Source organism: Petromyzon marinus (assembly GCF_048934315.1).
Source record: "Petromyzon marinus isolate PM22_M1 ecotype Great Lakes invasive population chromosome 85 unlocalized genomic scaffold, UKy_Petmar_22M1.pri1.0 chr85_unloc.1, whole genome shotgun sequence".
NCBI lineage: Eukaryota > Metazoa > Chordata > Hyperoartia > Petromyzontiformes > Petromyzontidae > Petromyzon > Petromyzon marinus.
Genome location: NW_027422646.1, coordinates 85341 through 112231, shown reverse-complemented (window position 1 = coordinate 112231; position 26891 = coordinate 85341). Strand labels below are relative to the sequence as shown.

General features: G+C 51.4%; 1 protein-coding gene and 1 long non-coding RNA gene across 2 annotated transcripts in view; one reads left to right on the top strand and one right to left on the bottom strand.

Annotated features, from left to right (window-relative positions):
- Positions 1-4169: 4169 nt before the first annotated feature.
- Positions 4170-5668, top strand: LOC142908514 (uncharacterized). Its single transcript, XR_012931852.1, has 4 exons — positions 4170-4244; positions 5052-5158; positions 5477-5528; positions 5584-5668. It is a non-coding gene; the product is annotated as an uncharacterized LOC142908514 (long non-coding RNA).
- Positions 5669-6173: 505 nt separating this feature from the next.
- LOC142908522 (uncharacterized) overlaps positions 6174-26891 on the bottom strand; it is a 25689-nt gene continuing 4971 nt past the window's right edge. Inside the window, exons 3-5 of the mRNA XM_076059254.1 lie at positions 26067-26880; positions 22086-22243; positions 6174-6659 (exon numbers count right to left, since the gene is read on the bottom strand). Of these exons, the coding sequence (XP_075915369.1) occupies positions 22120-22243; positions 26067-26880 (938 nt within the window). The 3' untranslated portion in view covers positions 6174-6659; positions 22086-22119. The remainder of the gene's footprint in view (positions 6660-22085; positions 22244-26066; positions 26881-26891) is intronic.

Genomic DNA, 26891 nt, shown 5'->3' with positions numbered 1-26891 from the left:
TGGTTTTGCCCTGTGGTGAATTCAACAGCAGCTGGTGGTGTAGTAGTTTGTGTGGAGGCTTTGCCCTGTGGTGAATTCAACAGCTGGTGGTGGTGTAGTAGTTTGTGTGGAGGTTTTGCCCTGTGGTGAATTCAACAGCAGCTGGTGGTGGTGTAGTAGTTTGTGTGGAGGCTTTGCCCTGTGGTGAATTCAACAGCTGGTGGTGTAGTAGTTTGTGTGGAGGCTTTTGCCCTGTGGTGAATTCAACAGCTGGTGGTGTAGTAGTTTGTGTGAAGGTTTTGCCCTGTGGTGAATTCAACAGCAGCTGGTGGTGGTGTAGTAGTTTGTGTGGAGGCTTTGCCCTGTGGTGAATTCAACAGCTGGTGGTGTAGTAGTTTGTGTGGAGGCTTTTGCCCTGTGGTGAATTCAACAGCTGGTGGTGTAGTAGTTTGTGTGGAGGTTTTGCCCTGTGGTGAATTCATCAACAGCTGGTGGTGGTGTAGTAGTTTGTGTGGAGGCTTTGCCCTGTGGTGAATTCAACAGCAGGTGGTAGTGTAGTAGTTTGTGTGGAGGTTTTGCCCTGTGGTGAATTCAACAACAGGTGGTGGTGTAGTAGTTTGTGTGGAGGCTTTGCCCTGTGGTGAATTCAACAGCTGGTGGTGGTGTAGTAGTTTGTGTGGAGGCTTTGCCCTGTGGTGAATTCAACAGCTGGTGGTGTAGTAGTTTGTGTGGAGGTTTTGCCCTGTGGTGAATTCAACAGCAGCTGGTGGTGGTGTAGTAGTTTGTGTGGAGGTTTTGCCCTGTGGTGAATTCAACAGCTGGTGGTGGTGTAGTAGATTGTGTGGAGGCTTTGCCCTGTGGTGAATTCAACAGCTGGTGGTGGTGTAGTAGTTTGTGTGGAGGTTTTGCCCTGTGGTGAATTCAACAGCTGGTGGTGGTGTAGTAGTTTGTGTGGAGGTTTTGCCCTGTGGTGAATTCAACAGCAGCTGGTGGTGTAGGAGTTTGTGTGGAGGTTTTGCCCTGTGGTGAATTCAACAGCTGGTGGTGGTGTAGTAGTTTGTGTGGAGGTTTTGCCCTGTGGTGAATTCAACAGCAGGTGGTGGTGTAGTAGTTTGTGTGGAGGTTTTGCCCTGTGGTGAATTCAACAGCTGGTGGTGGTGTAGTAGTTTGTGTGGAGGTTTTGCCCTGTGGTGAATTCAACAGCTGGTGGTGGTGTAGTAGTTTGTGTGGAGGTTTTGCCCTGTGGTGAATTCAACAGCTGGTGGTGGTGTAGTAGTTTGTGTGGTGGTTTTGCCCTGTGGTGAATTCAACAGCAGCTGGTGGTGTAGTAGTTTGTGTGGAGGTTTTGCCCTGTGGTGAATTCAACAGCAGCTGGTGGTGTAGTAGTTTGTGTGGAGGTTTTGCCCTGTGGTGAATTCAACAGCTGGTGGTGGTGTAGTAGTTTGTGTGGAGGGCTTTGCCCTGTGGTGAATTCAACAGCTGGTGGTGTAGTAGTTTGTGTGGAGGCTTTTGCCCTGTGGTGAATTCAACAGCTGTGGTGGTGTAGTAGTTTGTGTGGAGGCTTTGCCCTGTGGTGAATTCAACAGCTGGTGGTGGTGTAGTAGTTTGTGTGGAGGTTTTGCCCTGTGGTGAATTCAACAGCTGGTGGTGGTGTAGTAGTTTGTGTGGAGGTTTTGCCCTGTGGTGAATTCAACAGCTGGTGGTGGTGTAGTAGTTTGTGTGGTGGTTTTGCCCTGTGGTGAATTCAACAGCAGCTGGTGGTGTAGTAGTTTGTGTGGAGGTTTTGCCCTGTGGTGAATTCAACAGCAGCTGGTGGTGTAGTAGTTTGTGTGGAGGTTTTGCCCTGTGGTGAATTCAACAGCTGGTGGTGTAGTAGTTTGTGTGGAGGCTTTGCCCTGTGGTGAATTCAACAGCTGGTGGTGTAGTAGTTTGTGTGGAGGTTTTGCCCTGTGGTGAATTCAACAGCTGGTGGTGTAGTAGTTTGTGTGGAGGTTTTGCCCTGTGGTGAATTCAACAGCTGGTGGTGGTGTAGTAGTTTGTGTGGAGGCTTTGCCCTGTGGTGAATTCAACAGCTGGTGGTGTAGTAGTTTGTGTGGAGGTTTTGCCCTGTGGTGAATTCAACAGCTGGTGGTGTAGTAGTTTGTGTGGAGGTTTTGCCCTGTGGTGAATTCAACAGCAGCTGGTGGTGTAGTAGTTTGTGTGGAGGCTTTGCCCTGTGGTGAATTCAACAGCAGCTGGTGGTGTAGTAGTTTGTGTGGAGGCTTTGCCCTGTGGTGAATTCAACAGCTGGTGGTGGTGTAGTTTGTGTGGAGGCTTTGCCCTGTGGTGAATTCAACAGCTGGTGGTGTAGTAGTTTGTGTGGAGGCTTTGCCCTGTGGTGAATTCAACAGCTGGTGGTGGTGTAGTTTGTGTGGAGGTTTTGCCCTGTGGTGAATTCAACAGCTGGTGGTGGTGTAGTAGTTTGTGTGGAGGCTTTGCCCTGTGGTGAATTCAACAGCAGCTGGTGTAGTAGTTTGTGTGGAGGCTTTGCCCTGTGGTGAATTCAACAGCTGGTGGTGGTGTAGTAGTTTGTGTGGAGGCTTTGCCCTGTGGTGAATTCAACAGCAGCTGGTGGTGTAGTAGTTTGTGTGGAGGTTTTGCCCTGTGGTGAATTCAACAGCTGGTGGTGTAGTAGTTTGTGTGGAGGCTTTGCCCTGTGGTGAATTCAACAGCTGGTGGTGGTGTAGTTTGTGTGGAGGCTTTGCCCTGTGGTGAATTCAACAGCTGGTGGTGTAGTAGTTTGTGTGGTGGCTTTGCCTTGTGGTGAATTCAACAGCAGGTGGTGGTGTAGTAGTTTGTGTGGTGGTTTTGCCCTGTGGTGAATTCAACAGCTGGTGGTGGTGTAGTAGTTTGTGTGGAGGTTTTGCCTTGTGGTGAATTCAACAGCTGGTGGTGTAGTAGTTTGTGTGGAGGTTTTGCCCTGTGGTGAATTCAACAGCTGGTGGTGGTGTAGTAGTTTGTGTGGAGGTTTTGCCTTGTGGTGAATTCAACAGCAGCTGGTGGTGTAGTAGTTTGTGTGGTGGTTTTGCCCTGTGGTGAATTCAACAGCTGGTGGTGGTGTAGTAGTTTGTGTGGAGGTTTTGCCCTGTGGTGAATTCAACAGCAGCTGGTGGTGTAGTAGTTTGTGTGGAGGTTTTGCCTTGTGGTGAATTCAACAGCAGCTGGTGGTGTAGTAGTTTGTGTGGAGGCTTTGCCTTGTGGTGAATTCAACAGCTGGTGGTGGTGTAGTAGTTTGTGTGGAGGTTTTGCCCTGTGGTGAATTCAACAGCAGCTGGTGGTGTAGTAGTTTGTGTGGAGGCTTTGCCTTGTGGTGAATTCAACAGCTGGTGGTGGTGTAGTAGTTTGTGTGGAGGTTTTGCCTTGTGGTGAATTCAACAGCTGGTGGTGTAGTAGTTTGTGTGGAGGTTTTGCCCTGTGGTGAATTCAACAGCTGGTGGTGGTGTAGTAGTTTGTGTGGAGGTTTTGCCTTGTGGTGAATTCAACAGCAGCTGGTGGTGTAGTAGTTTGTGTGGTGGTTTTGCCCTGTGGTGAATTCAACAGCTGGTGGTGGTGTAGTAGTTTGTGTGGAGGTTTTGCCCTGTGGTGAATTCAACAGCAGCTGGTGGTGTAGTAGTTTGTGTGGAGGCTTTGCCTTGTGGTGAATTCAACAGCTGGTGGTGGTGTAGTAGTTTGTGTGGAGGTTTTGCCCTGTGGTGAATTCAACAGCTGGTGGTGGTGTAGTAGTTTGTGTGGAGGCTTTGCCCTGTGGTGAATTCAACAACAGCTGGTGGTGTAGTAGTTTGTGTGGAGGTTTTGCCTTGTGGTGAATTCAACAGCAGCTGGTGGTGTAGTAGTTTGTGTGGTGGTTTTGCCCTGTGGTGAATTCAACAGCAGCTGGTGGTGTAGTAGTTTGTGTGGAGGCTTTGCCCTGTGGTGAATTCAACAGCTGGTGGTGGTGTAGTAGTTTGTGTGGAGGTTTTGCCCTGTGGTGAATTCAACAACAGCTGGTGGTGTAGTAGTTTGTGTGGAGGTTTTGCCCTGTGGTGAATTCAACAACAGCTGGTGGTGTAGTAGTTTGTGTGGAGGTTTTGCCCTGTGGTGAATTCAACAACAGCTGGTGGTGTAGTAGTTTGTGTGGAGGTTTTGCCCTGTGGTGAATTCAACAGCTGGTGGTGGTGTAGTAGTTTGTGTGGAGGTTTTGCCCTGTGGTGAATTCAACAGCTGGTGGTGTAGTAGTTTGTGTGGAGGTTTTGCCCTGTGGTGAATTCAACAGCTGGTGGTGTAGTAGTTTGTGTGGAGGCTTTGCCCTGTGGTGAATTCAACAGCTGGTGGTGGTGTAGTAGTTTGTGTGGAGGTTTTGCCCTGTGGTGAATTCAACAGCTGGTGGTGTAGTAGTTTGTGTGGAGGCTTTGCCCTGTGGTGAATTCAACAGCAGCTGGTGGTGTAGTAGTTTGTGTGGAGGCTTTGCCCTGTGGTGAATTCAACAGCTGGTGGTGGTGTAGTAGTTTGTGTGGAGGTTTTGCCCTGTGGTGAATTCAACAGCTGGAGGTGTAGTAGTTTGTGTGGAGGCTTTGCCCTGTGGTGAATTCAACAGCTGGTGGTGTAGTAGTTTGTGTGGAGGTTTTGCCCTGTGGTGAATTCAACAGCAGCTGGTGGTGTAGTAGTTTGTGTGGAGGCTTTGCCCTGTGGTGAATTCAACAGCTGGTGGTGTAGTAGTTTGTGTGGAGGTTTTGCCCTGTGGTGAATTCAACAGCTGGTGGTGGTGTAGTAGTTTGTGTGGAGGTTTTGCCCTGTGGTGAATTCAACAGCTGGTGGTGGTGTTGTAGTTTGTGTGGAGGTTTTGCCCTGTGGTGAATTCAACAGCTGGTGGTGGTGTAGTAGTTTGTGTGGAGGTTTTGCCCTGTGGTGAATTCAACAGCAGCTGGTGGTGTAGTAGTTTGTGTGGAGTTTTTGCCCTGTGGTGAATTCAACAGCTGGTGGTGTAGTAGTTTGTGTGGAGGCTTTGCCCTGTGGTGAATTCAACAACAGCTGGTGGTGTAGTAGTTTGTGTGGAGGTTTTGCCCTGTGGTGAATTCAACAACAGCTGGTGGTGTAGTAGTTTGTGTGGAGGTTTTGCCCTGTGGTGAATTCAACAGCTGGTGGTGTAGTAGTTTGTGTGGAGGTTTTGCCCTGTGGTGTATTCAACAGCTGGTGGTGGTGTAGTAGTTTGTGTGGAGGTTTTGCCTTGTGGTGAATTCAACAGCTGGTGGTGGTGTAGTAGTTTGTGTGGAGGTTTTGCCCTGTGGTGAATTCAACAGCTGGTGGTGGTGTAGTAGTTTGTGTGGAGGTTTTGCCCTGTGGTGAATTCAACAGCTGGTGTAGTAGTTTGTGTGGAGGTTTTGCCCTGTGGTGAATTCAACAGCTGGAGGTGTAGTAGTTTGTGTGGAGGTTTTGCCCTTTGGTGTATTCAACAGCTGGTGGTGTAGTAGTTTGTGTGGAGGCTTTGCCCTGTGGTGAATTCAACAGCTGGTGGTGTAGTAGTTTGTGTGGAGGTTTTGCCCTGTGGTGAATTCAACAGCTGGTGGTGGTGTAGTAGTTTGTGTGGAGGTTTTGCCCTGTGGTGAATTCAACAGCTGGTGGTGTAGTAGTTTGTGTGGAGGTTTTGCCCTGTGGTGAATTCAACAGCTGGTGGTGGTGTAGTAGTTTGTGTGGAGGCTTTGCCCTGTGGTGAATTCAACAGCTGGTGGTGTTGTAGTTTGTGTGGAGGATTTTGCCTTGGGGTGAATTCAACAGCGGGAGGAGGCCGTGGGTAGCAGCAGGAGGGCAGCCGGAGGGCAGCGGGAGGGGGAGTTGGGGGGGCAGCAGGAGATGGGGGAGGGGCAGCAGCACCAGCAGGAGGATGATGATGATGATGATGCGGATGATGATGAGGATTGTGAATGGCAGCAGAAGGAGGAGGATGAGGAGGATTGTGAAGGGCAGCACCAGGAGGATGATGATGATGATGATTGTGAAGGGCAGCACCAGGATGAGGAGGAGTGTGAAGGGCAGCACCAGCAGGAGGAGGATGATGATGATGCGGATGATGATGAGGATTGTGAATGGCAGCACCAGCAGGAGGATGATGATGATTGTGAAGGGCAGCACCAGGAGGAGGATGATGATGATTGTGAAGGGCAGCACCAGGATGAGGAGGAGTGTGAAGGGCAGCACCAGCAGCAGCAGGAGGATGATGATGATGATGCGGATGATGATGAGGATTGTGAAGGGCAGCACCAGCAGGAGGATGATGATGATGAGGATGATGAGGAGGATTGTGAAGGACAGCACCAGGATGAGGATTGTGAAGGGCAACAGCAGCAGCACCAGCAGGAGGATGATGATGATGATGATGCGGATGATGATGAGGATTGTGAATGGCAGCACCAGCAGGAGGATGATGATGAGGATGATGAGGAGGATTGTGAAGGACAGCACCAGGATGAGGATTGTGAAGGGCAACAGCAGCAGCAGCACCAGCAGGATGATGATGATGATGATGCGGATGATGATGATGATGAGGAGGTGTTGGCTGTGGGCAGTAGCAAGGCGAGGCAGTGGAAGCGGAAGTCGCGGCTGGCGAGGCCGTAGACGAGCGGGTTGAGGGCCGAGTTGAACAGCGCCAACAGCAGGAACCAACTCGCCTACACACACAGAGACACAGTCACACAGATACACATAGAGACAGATACACACACAGAGAGACAGTCACACAGAGAGAGATACAGTCACAGTGTCACAGTGTCACAGACACACACAGAGACACACAGAGACACACACAGAGACACACACAGAGACACACACACAGAGACACACACAGAGACAGTCACACACACAGATACAGACACACACACACAGATACAGTCACACACACAGTCACACACACACAGAGAGAGAGACAGTCACAGAGACACACAATCACAGTGTCACAGTCACACACACAGACACACACACACAGACACACACACACAGACACACAGATACACACGGAGACACACACAGTCACAGATACAGTCACACACACACACAGACACACACACACAGACACACAGATACACACGGAGACACACACAGTCACAGACACACACAGACACACACACAGAGAGAGAGACACAGTCACAGTGTCACAGTCACACACACAGAGAGACACAGTCACACAGACACAGATACACATAGAGACACACAGATACACACACAGTCACACACACAGAGAGAGAGACAGTCACACACAGACACACACACAGAGAGACAGTCACAGTGTCACAGTGTCACAGTCACACACACAGAGAGACACACAGTCACACAGAGACACACACACAGAGAGACAGTCACAGTGTCACAGTGTCACAGTCACACACACAGAGAGAGACAGTCACACACACAGATACACATAGAGACACACACACACAGATACACACAGTCACAGTGTCACAGTCACACACACAGAGAGACAGTCACACACACAGATACAGACACACACACAGATACACACACAGAGACACACAGTCACAGTGTCACAGTGTCACAGTCACACACAGAGAGACAGTCACACACACAGATACAGACACACACACACAGACACACACAGTCACAGTGTCACAGTGTCACAGTCACACACACAGTCACAGTGTCACAGTGTCACAGTCACACACACAGAGAGACAGTCACACACACAGATACAGACACACACACACAGATACACACAGTCACAGTGTCACAGTCACACACACAGAGAGAGACAGTCACACACACAGATACAGACACACACACACAGATACACACAGTCACAGTGTCACAGTCACACACACAGAGAGACAGTCACACACACAGATACAGACACACACACACAGATACACACAGTCACAGTGTCACAGTCACACACACAGAGAGACAGTCACACACACAGATACAGACACACACACACAGATACACACAGTCACAGTGTCACAGTCACACACACAGAGAGACAGTCACACACACAGATACAGACACACACACACAGACACACACAGTCACAGTGTCACAGTCACACACAGAGAGACAGTCACACACACAGATACAGACACACACACACAGATACACACAGTCACAGTGTCACAGTCACACACACAGAGAGACAGTCACACACACAGATACAGACACACACACACAGATACACACAGTCACAGTGTCACAGTGTCACAGTCACACACAGAGAGACAGTCACACACACAGATACAGACACACACACACAGACACACACAGTCACAGTGTCACAGTGTCACAGTCACACACAGAGAGACAGTCACACACACAGATACAGACACACACACACAGATACACACAGTCACAGTGTCACAGTCACACACACAGATACAGACACACACACAGAGACACAGTCACAGTGTCACAGTCACACACACAGAGAGACAGTCACACACACAGACACACAGACACACACACACACACAGTCACAGTGTCACAGTCACACAGATACACACAGACACAGTGTCACAGTTACACAGACACACAGACACACACACACAGTCACACACAGATACACAGATACACACAGTCACAGATACACAGTCACACACACACACAGAGACACAGATACACACAGTCACAGTGTCACAGTGTCACAGTCACACACACACACACAGTCACAGATACAGTCACACACAGACACACACAGTCACAGATACACACAGTCACACAGATACACACAGTCACAGATAGAGTCTCACACACAGAGAGACAGTCACACACACAGAGAGAGAGACAGTCACACAGAGACACACACACACAGTCACAGTGTCACAGTCACAGTGTCACAGTCACACACACAGAGACACACAGATACACACAGTCACAGATATACACACACACAGAGAGAGAGTCACACACAGACACAGTCACACACAGACACACACAGTCACAGATACACACACACACACACAGAGAGACAGTCACAGTGTCACAGTCACAGATACACACAGTCACACACACAGAGACACACAGATACACACAGTCACAGATACACACACACACAGAGAGAGAGTCACACACAGACACAGTCACACACAGACACACACAGTCACAGATACACACACACACACAGAGAGAGACAGTCACAGTGTCACAGTCACAGATACACACAGTCACACACACAGAGACACACAGATACACACAGTCACAGACACACACACACAGAGAGAGACAGTCACAGATACACACACACACAGAGACACACAGATACACACAGTCACAGACACACACACACACAGAGAGACAGTCACAGATACACACACACACACAGACACACACACAGTCACAGTGTCACAGTCACACAGACACACACAGACACACACAGTCACAGTGTCACAGTCACAGATACACACAGTCACAGTGTCACAGTCACACAGATACACACACACAGACACACACACAGAGACACACACAGACACACACACAGATACACAGATACAGTCACACACAGTCACACAGTCACACACACAGTCACACACAGAGAGAGAGACAGTCACAGTGTCACAGTCACACAGATACACACAGAGAGACACACAGTCACAGACACACACACAGTCACACACACACAGATAGAGAGAGACAGTCACAGACACACACAGTCACACACACAGTCACACACAGAGAGAGAGACAGTCACAGTGTCACAGTCACACAGATACACACAGAGAGACACACAGTCACAGACACACACACAGTCACACACACACAGATAGAGAGAGACAGTCACAGACACACACAGTCACACACACAGTCACACACAGAGAGAGAGACAGTCACAGTGTCACAGTCACACAGATACACACAGAGAGATACACAGTCACAGACACACACACAGTCACACACACACAGTCACACAGTCACACAGATACACACAGTCACAGATACACACACACACACAGAGAGACAGTCACACAGATACACACAGTCACAGATACACACACACACACAGAGAGACAGTCACACAGAGACACACAGTCACACACACACAGAGACAGTCACACACACACAGACACACACACACACAGAGAGACAGTCACACACACACAGTCACAGTGTCACAGTCACACAGACACACACACACACAGAGACACAGTCACAGATACACACAGTCACAGATACACACACACAGAGAGAGAGACAGTCACACAGAGACACAGTCACAGTGTCACAGTCACACACACACACAGAGACACACAGAGACACACACAGTCACAGACACACACAGTCACAGACACACACACAGACACACACACACAGATACACACACAGACACACACACAGAGACACACACACAGACACACACACAGACACACACACACACACACAGACACACACACAGAGACACACAGTCACACACACACAGACACACACACAGAGACAGTCACACACAGACACACACAGTCACAGATACACACACACAGAGACACACACACACACAGAGACACACACACAGACACACAGTCACACAGAGACACACAGTCACAGATACACACACACACAGAGAGAGAGACAGTCACACAGAGACACACAGATACAGTCACACACACAGAGAGAGAGAGACAGTCACACAGAGACACACAGTCACAGATACACACACACACACACAGAGAGACAGTCACACACAGAGACACACACAGTCACAGATACAGTCACACACACACACACAGTCACACACACAGAGACACACACAGTCACAGATACAGTCACACACACACACACAGTCACACACACAGAGACACACACACAGATACACAGTCACACAGACACAGAGACACACACAGACAGACACACAGACACACACAGAGACACACACACACAGACAGACACACAGAGACACACACACAGACACACAGTCACACAGAGACACACACAGTCACACACACAGACACACACACACAGACACACACACACAGACACACACAGTCACACACACAGAGACACACACAGTCACAGTCACACACAGAGACACAGACACACACACACACAGAGACACAGTCACACACACAAACACAGAGACACACACACAGATACAGTCACACACACACAGAGACACACACAGAGACACAGTCACACACACACACACAGACAGTCACACAGACACACAGTCACACACACACAGAGACACACACACAGTCACAGATACAGTCACACACACAAAGATACACAGTCACACACACACAGAGACACACACACAGACACACAGATACAGTCACACACACAGTACACACACAGATACACACAGACACACACACAGAGACAGTCACACACAGACACACACAGTCACAGATACACACACACAGAGACACACACACACACAGAGACACACACACAGACACACAGTCACACAGAGACACACAGTCACAGATACACACACACAGAGAGAGAGACAGTCACACAGAGACACACAGATACAGTCACACACACAGAGAGAGAGACAGTCACACAGAGACACACAGTCACAGATACACACACACACAGAGAGACAGTCACACACAGAGACACACACAGTCACAGATACAGTCACACACACACACAGTCACACACACAGAGACACACACACAGATACACAGTCACACAGACACAGAGACACACACAGACAGACACACAGACACACACAGAGACACACACACACAGACAGACACACAGAGACACACACACAGAGACACACACACAGAGACACACACAGAGACACACACAGTCACACACACAGACACACACACACAGACACACACACACAGACACACACACACAGACACACACACAGACACACACAGTCACAGTCACACACAGAGACACAGACACACACACAGACACACACACACAGAGACACAGTCACACACACAAACACAGAGACACACACAGATACAGTCACACACACACAGAGACACACACAGAGACACAGTCACACACACACACAGAGACAGTCACACAGACACACAGTCACACACACACAGAGACACACACACAGTCACAGATACAGTCACACACACAAAGATACACAGTCACACACACACAGAGACACACACACAGACACACAGATACAGTCACACACACACAGTACACACACAGATACACACAGATACAGTCACACACACACAGTACACACACAGATACACACAGTCACACACACAGATACAGTCACACACACACAGAGAGTCACACACACAGTCACAGTGTCACAGTCACACAGACACACACAGACACAGACACACACACAGAGACACACAGTCACACACACACACAGACACACAGTCACACACACAGAGACACACACATAGACACACACACAGATACACACACAGAGACACAGTATCACAGTCACACAGAGACACACACACACACAGTCACACACACACAGAGACACACAGAGAGACACACACAGACAGTCACACACACAGTCACACACACAGTCACACACAGTCACACACAGTCACACACACAGACACACACAGACACACACAGTCACACACAGACACACACAGTCACACACAGACACACACAGTCACACACAGACACACACAGTCACACACAGTCACACACAGACACAGATACAGTCACACACAGTCACACAGAGACACACACACACAGTCACAGATACAGTCACACACACACAGATACACACAAGACAAAGATCCCCCATATAGCCTTGACAGACTGTAGGGGCAAGTGCTGTTAGCGAGCACCTATGAAGGCCGGAACGGTACACGAGGGGGTGGGTGGCCAGCGCCACGCCCGACCGCCTTTGTCTCCCTAGTGGCGATGTTTACACACCGCTACACCAGGTACTCATTTGAGGCTGAGTCGACCTAGGGGAGGCCCGGGACCGGTTCAGATAATCGTCACTGGTGTTGGCCGTGAGCGGGAATCGAACCCGGGTCGCCAGGTTCATAGCGCAGCGTAGCGCTAACCACTACAGATACACACAGATACACAGTCACACACACAGAGACACAGTCACACACACAGACACACACAGATACACAGAGACACACACACACAGTCACACACAGTCACACACACACACAGAGACACACACAGAGACACACAGTCACACAGATACACACAGTCACACACACACAGATACACACAGACACAGAAACACACACACAGAGACACACACACACATAGACACACACACAGAGACACACACACACAGAGACACACACACACACACAGATACAGTCACACACAGACACACACAGAGACACACACACAGATACAGTCACACACAGATACACACACAGACACACACACAGACACAGAGACACAGTCACACACAGTCACACAGTCACACAGATACACAGTCACACACACACAGAGACACAGTCACACACACACAGTCACACACACAGACACACACACAGAGACACACACAGAGACACACAGTCACACACACACAGACACACACACAGAGACAGTCACACACAGACACAAACACAGAGACACACACAGAGACACACAGTGTCACAGTCACACAGACACACACAGATACACACACACAGAGACACACAGACACACACAGATACACACACACACAGAGACACACAGAGACACACACACAGATACACAGTCACACACACAGAGACAGTCACACACACAGTCACACAGTCACAGTCACACACACACAGAGACACACACACAGAGACACACACACAGAGACACACACAGAGACACACAGTCACACAGATACACACAGTCACACACACAGACACACACAGACACAGAGACACACACACAGAGACACACACAGAGACACACAGTCACACACACAGACACACACAGACACAGAGACACACACACAGATACACAGATACAGTCACACACAGACACACAGTCACACACAGTCACACACAGACACACACACAGACACACACACACAACAACAACCGCCATTCGCCACTAAGTGGCGGTGACGTCACCACGACCCTTGTGCCAGGCTATGTGCACCCTGAGGCCACGTGAAGTGTCGAACGCCCGCTGGCAGGAGGTCACGGGGCAGACCCAGGTGCCACGGGTCGACTGACTGAGATGACTGGCTGATGCACCACCTGTGCCCCCTACTGTGCCAACCTGCTGTGCTTTAGCCACCCGGCACTCCGTTCGTTGTTGTGAGCGTCGCACCTCCGCCCTCCGTTGTTGTTGGAGGGCGACTGCCTCCAACTGCCCAGTAGCGTCCTTCACGAGCCTCCTCCACAGAGGCCGATCTTGACACCGCTGGTACCAGTCATCGGCAAGTCCACTCAGCTCCACGTCCTCCTGTACCACATCACTCCATCTCTTCTCTAGCCCGTGCCGCGCCCGTTTAGCCCCCTCGATCCGGCCGAACAAAAGCTGTTTCGGCATGCGGTGGCTGGGCATGCGGGCTACATGACCCAGCCAACGCAGCCTTGCCTGCCGGAGGAGCTCACCGATGGGACCCTGCCCAGATCTTTCAAGGATTTGTGAGCTCTTCACACAATCCAGCCTGGTTAAACCCAGGATGGATCGCAGGCAGGCCAGCCTAAATGTTTCTAACCGGCGTAGATGTTCCATTAGAGGGGTCCACGTTTCGCAAGCGTAGAGAAGGGAGGGAATGACCGTGGCCGAGAAGACCTGAAGCTTAGTGCAGAGCGACAGACCAGGTAGCTTCCACACAGCGTTACGCAACCGATGAAAAGATATTGCCGCTCGACTGATTCGGAGTGAGACCTCTGCTGTTAAACTGGAGCCGGTCATGAGCACACTGCCCAGGTTTGGGAAACTCTCCACTCTCTCCACAACTGCCCCATCACCGATTGGGAGTTGTGGGGGTGGAGTGTCCGATGGTACAAAATACCCAGGCAGGTGCTTAGTTTTGGTGGGGCTGATGGTAAGGCCCCACCTCTTAGTGGCACGCTCCAGTCTCAGCAGCAGCGTCTCCAACTCCTCCTCTGAATGAGCAGCTATTACCAAATCATCAGCATACATAACGTGGTTGAGCAATAGGGAGCCATCCCTTGACCGCACCCGGGCATCGATCAGCCTCCCATTATATCTGTACCATATCGAGATTCCTCCGGTACAGCTATTGAAGGCTTCACGAACTACGTGGTCAAAATAGATGTTAAATAATGTGGGAGCCAGAGGACATCCCTGTCGCACCCCAAGGTTAACAGGGAATGGCTCTGACTCCCGGCCACGTGGTTTTACCCGGGCCCGCTCACCATCATGAAGGTCCTTAATGATCGTGAGCAGAGGGTCAGGTACTCCGAAAGCACGAAGAATGACCCAGAGCCCAAGCCTACTGATGGTATCATAGGCCTTGACCAGGTCAATAAAGCAGAGATGTAGGTCTTGTTGGAATTCCCTACACCTCTGCTGTAGCAGGTCCTTAATGATCGTGAGCAGAGGGTACACAGATACACACACAGACACACATACATACAGTGGGGGGAAAAAGTATTTGATCCCCTGCTGATTTTGTACGTTTGCCCACTGACAAAGAAATGATAAGTCTATAATTTTAATGGTAGGTTTATTTGAACAGTGAGAGACAGAATAACAACAAAAAAATCCAGAAAAACGCATGTCAAAAATGTTATGAATTGATTTGCATTTTAATGAGGGAAATAAGTATTTGACCCCTCTGCAAAACTTGGTGGCAAAACTCCTTTTGGCAATCACAGAGGTCAGATGTTTTTTGTAGTTGGCCACCAGGTTTGCACACATCTCAGGAGGGATTTTGTCCCACTCCTCTTTGCAGATCTTCTCCAAGTCATTAAGGTTTCGAGGCTGACGTTTGGCAACTCGAACCTTCAGCTCCCTCCACAGATTTTCTATGGGATTAAGGTCTGGAGACTGGCTAGGCCACTCCAGGACCTTAATGTGCTTCTTCTTGAGCCACTCCTTTATTGCCTTGGTCGTGTGTTTTTGGTCATTGTCACGCTGGAATACCCATCCACGAAACATTTTCAATGCCCTGGCTGAGGGAAGGAGGTTCTCACCCAAGATTTGACGGTGCATGGCCCCGTCCATCGTCCCTTTGATGCGGTGAAGTTGTCCTGTCCCCCCTTGGCAGACAAACACCCCCAAAGCATAATGTTTCCACCTCCATGTTTGACGGTGGGGATGGTGTTCTTGGGGTCATAGGAAGCATTCCTCCTCCTCCTCCAAACACGGCGAGTTGAGTTGATGCCAAAGAGCTCCATTTTGGTCTCATCTGACCACACCACTTTCACCCAGTTGTCCTCTGAATCATTCAGATGTTCATTGGCAAACTTCAGACGGACATTATATGTGTGCTTTCTTGAGCAGGGGGACCTTGCGGGCGCTGCAGGATTTCAGTCCTTCACGGCGTAGTGTGTTACCAATTGTTTTCTTGGTGACTATGGTCCCAGCTGCCTTGAGATCATTTGACAAGATCCTCCCGTGTAGTTCTGGGCTGATTCCTCACCGTTCTCATGATCATTGCAACTCCACGAGGTGAGATCTTGCATGGAGCCCCAGGCCGAGGGAGATTGACAGTTCTTTTGCGTTTCTTCCATTTGCGAATAATCGCACCAACTGTTGTCACCTTCTCACCAAGCTGCTTGGCAATGGTCTTGTAGCCCATTCCAGCCTCGTGTATAGGTCTACAATCTTGTCCCTGACATCCTTGGAGAGCTCTTTGGTCTTGTCCATGGTGGAGAGTTTGGAATCTGATTGATTGATTGCTTGCTTCTGTGGACAGGTGTCTTTTATACAGGTAACAAGCTGAGATTAGGAGCACTCCCTTTAAGAGTGTGCTCCTAATCTCAGCTAGTTTCCTGTATAAAATACACCTGGGAGCCAGAAATCTTTCTGATTGAGAGGGGGTCAAATACTTATTTCCCTCATTAAAATGCAAATCAATTTATAACATTTTTGACATGCGTTTTTCTGGATTATTTTGTTGTTGTTATTCTGTCTCTCACTGTTCAAATAAACCTACCATTAAAGTTATAGACTGATCATTTCTTTGTCAATGGACAAACGTAGAAAATTAGCAGGGGATCAAATACTTTTTTCCCTCACTGAAGACACACACAGAGAGACAGAGACACACAGAGACACTAGAGAGAGAGAGAGAGAGACAGAGAGAGAGACAGAGACAAAGACAAAGAGACACATTGAGACACAGAGAGAAACCAAGACTCACAGAGACACACATAGACTCACAGAGACACAGAGAGACACAGACAGAGACACAGACAGAGAGAGACACAGAGACACACACAGAGACACAGAGAGACAGAGACACACAAAAAGACAGAGAGACACACACAGAGACACAGACACACAGACAGAGAGACACAGAGACACACAAACAGACACACACAGCGACTCACAGAGAGACATTTAAACACAAATATACTCACAGAGAGACACAGAGAGACACACAGAGAGACTCACAGAGAGACATTGAAACACAGAGAGACTCACAGAGAGACAAAGAGAGACGGAGAGAGACATTGAGACACACAGAGACTCACAGAGAGACAAAGAGAGACATTTAAACACAAATAGACTCAGAGAGACACAGAGAGACATTGAAACACAGAGAGACTCACAGAGAGACACACAGAGAGACTCACAGAGAGACAGAGAGACACAGAGGCAGAGACACAGAGACAGAGAGACAAAGACAAACAGAGAGACACAGAGAGACACAAAGAGAGACTCACAGAGAGACAGAGAGACACAGAGGCAGAGACACAGAGACAGAGAGACACAGACAAACAGAGAGACACAGAGACACACAAAGAGACAGAGAGAGAGAAAGAGAGACACAAAAAGAGACACAGAGAGACAGAGAGACACACACAGAGACACAGACAGAGAGACACAGACAGAGACACAGATTCACAACGACTCACAGAGACACACAGAGAGACATTGAGACACACAGAGACTCACAGAGAGACATAGAGAGACATTTAAACACAAATAGACTCAGAGAGGCACACAGAGAGACTCACAGAGAGACAGAGAGACACAGAGGCAGAGACACAGAGACAGAGAGACAGAGAGACACAGACAAACAGAAAGACACAGAGAGAGACACAAAGAGAGACTCACAGAGAGACACAGAAACACAGAGACACAGAGACAGAGAGACACAGACAAACAGAGAGACACAGAGAGACACACAGAGAGTCACAGAGAGACATTGAAACACAGAGAGACACACAGAGAGACTCACAGAGAGAGATCCAGAGGCAGAGACACAGAGACAGAGAGACACAGACAAAAAGAGAGACACAGAGAGACACACAGAGAGACTCACAGAGAGACACACAGAGAGACTCACAGAGAGACAGAGAGACACACAGGCAGAGACACAGAGACAGAGAGACACAGACAAACAGAAAGACACAGAGAGAGACACACAGAGAGACTCACAGAGAGACACAGAAACACAGAGACACAGAGACAGAGAAACACAGACAAACAGAGAGACACAGAGAGACACACAGAGAGACACAGAGAGACATTGAAACACAGAGAGACTCACAGAGAGACACACAGAGAGACTCACGGAGAGACAGAGAGACACAGAGGCAGAGACACAGAGACAGAGAGACACAGACAAACAGAGAGACACAGAGAGACACACAGAGAGACTCACAGAGAGACACACGGAGAGACTCACAGAGAGAGAGACACAGAGGCAGAGACACAGAGACAGAGAGACACAGACAAACAGAGAGACACACAGTGAGACTCACAGAAAGACACAGAGGCAGAGACACAGAGACAAAGATACACAGACAAACAGAGAGACACATAGAGACATTGAAACACAGAGAGACTCACAGAGAGACACACAGAGAGACTCACAGAGAGACAGAGAGACACAGAGGCAGAGACACAAAGACAGAGAGACACAGACAAACAGAAAGACACAGAGAGAGACACACAGAGAGACTCACAGAGAGACACAGAAACACAGAGACACAGAGACAGAGAGACACAAACAAACAGAGAGACACAGAGAGACACACAGAGAGACACAGAGAGACATTGAAACACAGAGAGACTCACAGAGAGACACACAGAGAGACTCACAGAGAGACAGAGAGACACAGAGGCAGAGACACAGAGACAGAGAGACACAGACAAACAGAGAGAGACACACAGAGAGACCCACAGAGAGACACAGAAACACAGAGAGACTCACAGAGAGACACACAGAGAGACTCACAGAGAGACAGAGAGACACAGAGACAGAGAGACACAGAGACAGAGAGACACAGAAACACAGAGAGACTCACAGAGAGACAGACAGAGAGACTCACAGAGAGACACAGAAACACAGAGAGACTCAAAGGGAGACACACAGATAGACTCACAGAGAGACAGAGAGACACAGAGGCAGAGACACAGAGACAGAGAGACACAGACACACAGAGAGACTCACAGAGAGACAGAGAGACACAGAGGCAGAGACACAAAGACAGAGAGACACAGACAAACAGAAAGACACAGAGAGAGACACACAGAGAGACTCACAGAGAGACACAGAAACACAGAGACACAGAGACAGAGAGACACAAACAAACAGAGAGACACAGAGAGACACACAGAGAGACACAGAGAGACATTGAAACACAGAGAGACTCACAGAGAGACACACAGAGAGACTCACAGAGAGACAGAGAGACACAGAGGCAGAGACACAGAGACAGAGAGACACAGACAAACAGAGAGAGACACACAGAGAGACCCACAGAGAGACACAGAAACACAGAGAGACTCACAGAGAGACACACAGAGAGACTCACAGAGAGACAGAGAGACACAGAGACAGAGAGACACAGAGACAGAGAGACACAGAAACACAGAGAGACTCACAGAGAGACAGACAGAGAGACTCACAGAGAGACACAGAAACACAGAGAGACTCACAGGGAGACACACAGATAGACTCACAGAGAGACAGAGAGACACAGAGGCAGAGACACAGAGACAGAGAGACACAGACACACAGAGAGACTCACAGAGAGACACACAGAGAGACTCACAGAGAGACAGAGAGACACAGAGACAGAGAGACACAGAGACAGAGAGACACAGACACACAGAGAGACACACAGAGAGACACAGACAAACAGAGAGACACAGAGAGAGACGCACAGAGAGACTCACAGAGAGACACTGACACACAGAGAGACTCACAGAGAGACAGACAGAGAGACTCACAGAGAGACACACAGAGAGACTCACAGAGAGACAGAGAGACAGAGAGACACAGAGAAACACAGACAAACAGAGAGACACAGAGAGACACACAGAGAGACTCACAGAGAGAGACAGAGGCAGAGACAGAGAGACACAGACAAACAGAGACACACAAAGAGACACAAAGAGAGACTTACAGAGAGACACAGAAACACAGAGAGACTCACAGAGACACACACAGAGAGACACAGAGGCAGAGACACAGAGACAGAGATACACAGAGACTCACAGAGAGACAAAGATAGACATTTAAACACAAATAGACTCACAGAGAGACACACAGAGAGACATTGAAACACAGAGAGACTCACAGAGAGACACAGAGAGACTCACATAGAGACACTGAAACACAGAGACACAGAGAGACTCACAGAGAGACACTGAAACACAGACTCACAGAGAGACTCACAGAGAGACACTGAAACACAGAGAGACTCACAGAGAGACACACAGAGAGACTCACAGAGACACAGAGGCAGAGAGACACAGAGACAGAGAGACACAGAGACAGAGAGACACAGAGACAGAGAGACACAGACAAACAGAGACACACAAAGAGACACAAAGAGAGACTTACAGAGAGACATTGAAACACAGAGAGACTCACAGAGAGACACACAGAGAGACTCACAGAGAGACACAGAGGCAGAGACACAGAGACAGAGATACACAGAGACTCACAGAGAGACACACAGAGAGACATTGAAATACAGAGAGACTCACAGAGAGACACTGAAACACAGAGAGACTCACAGAGAGACACTGAAACACAGAGAGACTCACAGAGAGACACACGGAGAGTCTCACAGAGAGACACAGAGACAGAGAGACACAGAGACAGAGAAACAGAGAGACACAGACACAGAGACAGAGAGACACAGAGACAGAGAGACACAGAGCCAGAGAGACACAGAGACAGAGAGACACAGAGACAGAGAGACACAGAGACAGAGAGACACAGAGACACAGAGAGGCACAGAGACAGAGAGAGACACAGAGACAGAGAGACACAGAGACAGAGAGACACACACACAGAGAAACACAGAGACAGAGAGACACAGAGACAGAGAGACACAGAGACAGAGAGACACAGAGACAGAGAGAGACACAGAGACAGAGAGACACAGAGACAGAGAGACACAGAGAGACACACAGAGAGTCTCACAGAGAGACAGAGAGACAGAGAGACACAGACACAGAGACAGAGAGACACAGAGACAGAGAGACACAGAGACAGAGAGACACAGAGACAGAGAGACACAGACAAACAGAGAGACACAGAGAGACCCACAGAGAGACTCACAGAGAGACACAGAGCCAGAGAGACACAGAGACACAGAGACAGAGAGACACAGAGACACAGACACAGAGACAGAGAGACACAGAGACAGAGAGACACAGAGACAGAGAGACACAGAGACAGAGAGAGACACAGAGTCAGAGAGACACAGAGACAGAGAGACACAGAGACAGAGAGACACAGAGACAGAGAGACACAGAGACAGAGAGACACAGAGACAGAGAGACACACAGAGAGTCTCACAGAGAGACACAGAGACACAGAGACAGAGAGACAGAGAGACAGAGAGACACAGACACAGAGACAGAGAGACACAGACACAGAGACAGAGAGTCTCACAGAGAGACAGAGAGACACAGAGACAGAGAGACACAGAGACACAGACACAGAGACAGAGAGACACAGAGACACAGACACAGAGCCAGAGAGACACAGAGACAGAGAGACACAGAGACACAGAGCCAGAGAGACACAGAGACAGAGAGACACAGAGACACAGACACAGAGACAGAGAGACACAGGCTACCTGATAGAGCTGGGGACACCTCTGGTGTCTGCGTTCAGCTGTCCCTGTACAGACGGCGTCCATCAGCAGCAGAGCGAACAGCGGACACCAGCACATGATGAAGACTCCGATGAGAGACAGCAGCGTGCCGAGCAGGGACAGCGTGCGGACACGTGGGCCTGCAGAGAGACACGGGCAGAGAGAGAGACACGGGCAGAGAGACACGGGGAGAGAGAGAGAGAGAGAGACACGGGGAGAGAGAGACACGGGGAGAGAGAGACACACCGACCCACTCACCCACCCACTCACCCACTCACTCACTCACCCACCCCCTCACCCACCCACTCACTCACCCACTCACTCACCCACTCACCCACCCACTCACTCACCCACTCACTCACTCACCCACTCACTCACCCACTCACTCACCCCCTCACTCACCCACTCACTCACTCACCCACCTACCCACTCACCCACTCACTCACCCACCCACTCACCCACTCACTCACCCACCCACTCACTCACTCACCCCCCCACTCACCCCCTCACTCACCCACTCACTCACCCACCCACTTACTCACCCCCTCACTCACCCACTCACCCACTCACTCACCCACCCACTCACTCACCCACCCACTCACTCACCCACCCACTCACTCACCCACCCACCCAACCACTCACTCACTCACCCCCTCACCCACCCACTCACCCCCCACTCACTCACCACTCACCCACCCACTCACCCACTCACTCACCCACTCACTCACCCACTCACTCACCCACTCACTCACCACTCACCCACCTACCCACTCACCCACTCACTCACCCACTCACTCACCCACTCACCCACCCACCCACCCACCTCACCCACTCACTCACCCACCCACTCACTCACTCACCCCCCCACTCACCCACTCACTCACCCACCCATCCTCTCACCCATCCACTCACCCACCCACCCCTTCACCTACCCAGCACTCACCCACTCACCCACTCACTCACTCACCCACTCACTCACCCACCCACCCCTTCACCTACCCACTCCTCACCCACTCACTCACTCACCCACTCACTCACCCACTCACCCACCCATCCACCCACCCATCCACCCACTCACTCACTCACCCACCCACTCACTCACCCACTCACCCACTCACCCACCGACTCACCCACTCACCCACTCACTCACCCACCCACTCACCCACTCACTCATCCACTCACTCACTCACTCACCCACCCACTCACCCACTCACTCACCCACTCACCCACTCACTCACCCACCCATCCTCTCACCCATCCACTCACCCACCCACCCCTTCACCCACCCACCCCTTCACCTACCCACTCACTCACCCACTCACTCACTCACCCACTCACTCACCCACTCACCCACCCATCCACCCACCCATCCACCCACTCACTCACTCACCCACCCACTCACTCACCCACTCACCCACTCACCCACCGACTCACCCACTCACCCACTCACTCACCCACCCACTCACCCACTCACTCATCCACTCACTCACTCACTCACCCACCCACTCACCCACTCACTCACCCACTCACCCACTCACTCACCCACCCATCCTCTCACCCATCCACTCACCCACCCACCCCTTCACCTACCCACTCACTCACCCACTCATCCACCCACCAACCCACCCACTCACCCACTCACTCACCCCCTCACCCACCCACTCACCCATCCACCCACTCACTCACCCCCTCACCCACCCACTCATCCACCCACCCACTCACCCACTCACCCACTCACTCACCCACTCACTCACCCACCCACTCACCCACTCACTCATCCACTCACTCACTCACTCACCCACCCACTCACTCACCCACTCACCCACTCACCCACTCACCCACTCACCCACCCACTTACCTACCCACTCACCCACTCACCCACTCACTCACCACCCACTCACTCACCCACTCACTCACCCACTCACCCACTCACCCACCCACTCACCCACCCACTCACTCACCCACTCACTCACTCACTCACCCACTCACCCACCCACTCACCCACTCACCCACCCACTCACTCACCCACTCACCCACTCACCCACCCACTCACCCACTCACCCACCCACTCACTCACCCACTCACTCACTCACCCACCAACACCACTCACCCACTCACCCACTCACCCACCCACTCACCCACTCACCCACCCACTCACTCACCCACTCACCCACCCACCCACCCCCTAACCCACCCACTCACTCACCCACTAACTCACCCAATCACCCACTCATTCACTCACCTACTCACTCACCAACCCACTCACTCACCCACTCACTCACCCACCCACTCACTCACCCACTCACTCACTCACCCACTCACTCACTCACTCTCCTACTCACTCACTCACTCACCAATTTACTCACTCACCAACTCACTCACCCACTCACTCACTCACCCACTCACTCACTCACTCTCCTACTCACTCACTAACTCACCAATTCACTCACCCACTCACTCACCCACTCACTCACCACTCACTCACCCACTCACTCACCCACCTACTCACCCACTTACCCACTCACCCACTCACCCACCCACTCACCCACCCACTCACTCACCCACTCACTCACCCACTCACTCACTCACCCACTTACTCACCTAACCACTCACCCACCCCCCCACTCACTCACCCACTCACTCACTCACCCACTCACTCACCCACCTACCCACTCACTCACTCACCCACTCACTCACTCACTCACCCATCCACTCACCCACCCACCCCTTCACCCACCCACTTACCTACCCACTCACCCACTCACCCACCCACCCACCCCCTCACCCACCCACTCACTCACCCACCCCTTCACCTACCCACTCACTCACCCACCCACTCACCCACCCACCCACCCACTCACCCACTCACCCACTCACTCACCCACTCACCCACTTACTCACTCACTCACCCACTTACTCACTCACCCACTCACCCACCCACTCACTCACCCACCCACTCACTCACCCACTCACCCACCCACTCACCCACTCACTCACTCACTCACCCACTTACTCACCCACTCACTCACCCACTCACCCACCCCTTACTCACCCACTCACCCACTCACCCACCCACCCACTCACCCACTCACTCACCCACTCACTCACTCACCCACTCACTCACTCACCCACCCACTCACCCCCCCACTCACTCACTCACTCACCCACCCACTCACCCACTCACTCACCCACTCACTCACTCACCCACTTACCCACCCGCTCACCCACTCACCCACCCACTCACTCACTCACTCACCGACTCACTCACCCACTCACTCACTCACCCACCCACTCACCCCCCCACTCACTCACTCACTCACCCACCCACTCACTCACCCACTCACTCACCCACTCACTCACTTACTCACCCCCCACTCACTCACTCACTCACCCACCCACTCACTCACTCACTCACCCACCCACTTACCTACCCACTCACTCACCCACCCACTCACCCACTCACTCACTCACTCACTCACTCACCCACCCACTCACCCACTCACCCACTCACCCACCCACTTACCTACCCACTCACTCACTCACCCACCCACCCACTCACCCATCCACTCACCCACCCACCCCTTCACCCACCCACTTACCTACCCACTCACCCACTCACCCACTCACCACCCACCCACCCACTCACCCACTCACTCACCCACTCACTCACCCACTCACTCACTCACCCACTTACTCACCTAACCACTCACCCACCCACCCTTTCACCCACCCACTCACCCACCCACCCACCCACCCACCTCCCCCACCCCCCCCCACCCCCCCACCCCCACCCCCCCCACCCACCCCCCACCTCCACCCCCCCAACCCCCCTCCCACCCCCACCCACCCACCCCCCACCACCACCCCCACCCACCCACTCACTCAACCCCCACCCACCCCCACCCCCCACCACCCACCCCCACCACCCCCACCCCCCACCCACCACCCCCACCCCCCACCCACCCCTTGTGAGTGAACACGCCATCCGCCGGTGGACCCTCCCTCGGCAGGCGCGTGTCAGAACGGCGCCGTAGGAGGCAAGGAGCACGGCGATGGTGGCGCTCAGGAGCGCCACACTGAACACGAGGTACGAGCGGGCGTAGAGCGGCAGCAGAGTGGAGCACGAGGCCAGCTCCCCTACGCAGTTCCAGCCCAGGGCGGGCAGAGCGCCCAGCAGAGCCGACAGGAGCCAGCCGGAGGCGAGGAGCAACAGGAGGCGGCGGGGCGACGGGGAGTAGCGGTGGAGCTGCGGAGAGGGGTGAGAGGGGTGAGAGAGAGAGCTGTGGGTGAAGGAGGGAGCTGTGGGTGAAGGAGAGAGGTGTGGGTGAAGGAGAGAGCTGTGGGTGAAGGAGAGAGCTGTGGGTGAAGGAGAGAGCTGTGGGTGAAGGAGGGAGGGGAGAAAGCTGTGGGTGAAGGAGGGAGGAGAGAGCTGTGGGTGAAGGAGAGGGGAGAGAGCTGTGGGTGAAGGAGAGAGGAGAGAGCTGTGGGTGAAGGAGAGGGGACAGAGAGGGGAGAGCGCCCAGCAGAGCCGACAGGAGCCAGCCGGAGGCGAGGAGCAACAGGAGGCGGCGGGGCGACGGGGAGTAGCGGTGGAGCTGCGGAGGGGGAGATGGGTGAGAGAGAGAGCTGTGGGTGAAGGAGGAAGCTGTGGGTGAAGGAGGGAGCTGTGGGTGAAGGAGAGAGCTGTGGGTGAAGGAGAGAGCTGTGGGTGAAGGAGAGAGCTGTGGGTGAAGGAGAGAGGTGTGGGTGAAGAGAGAGCTGTGGGTGAAGGAGAGAGCTGTGGGTGAA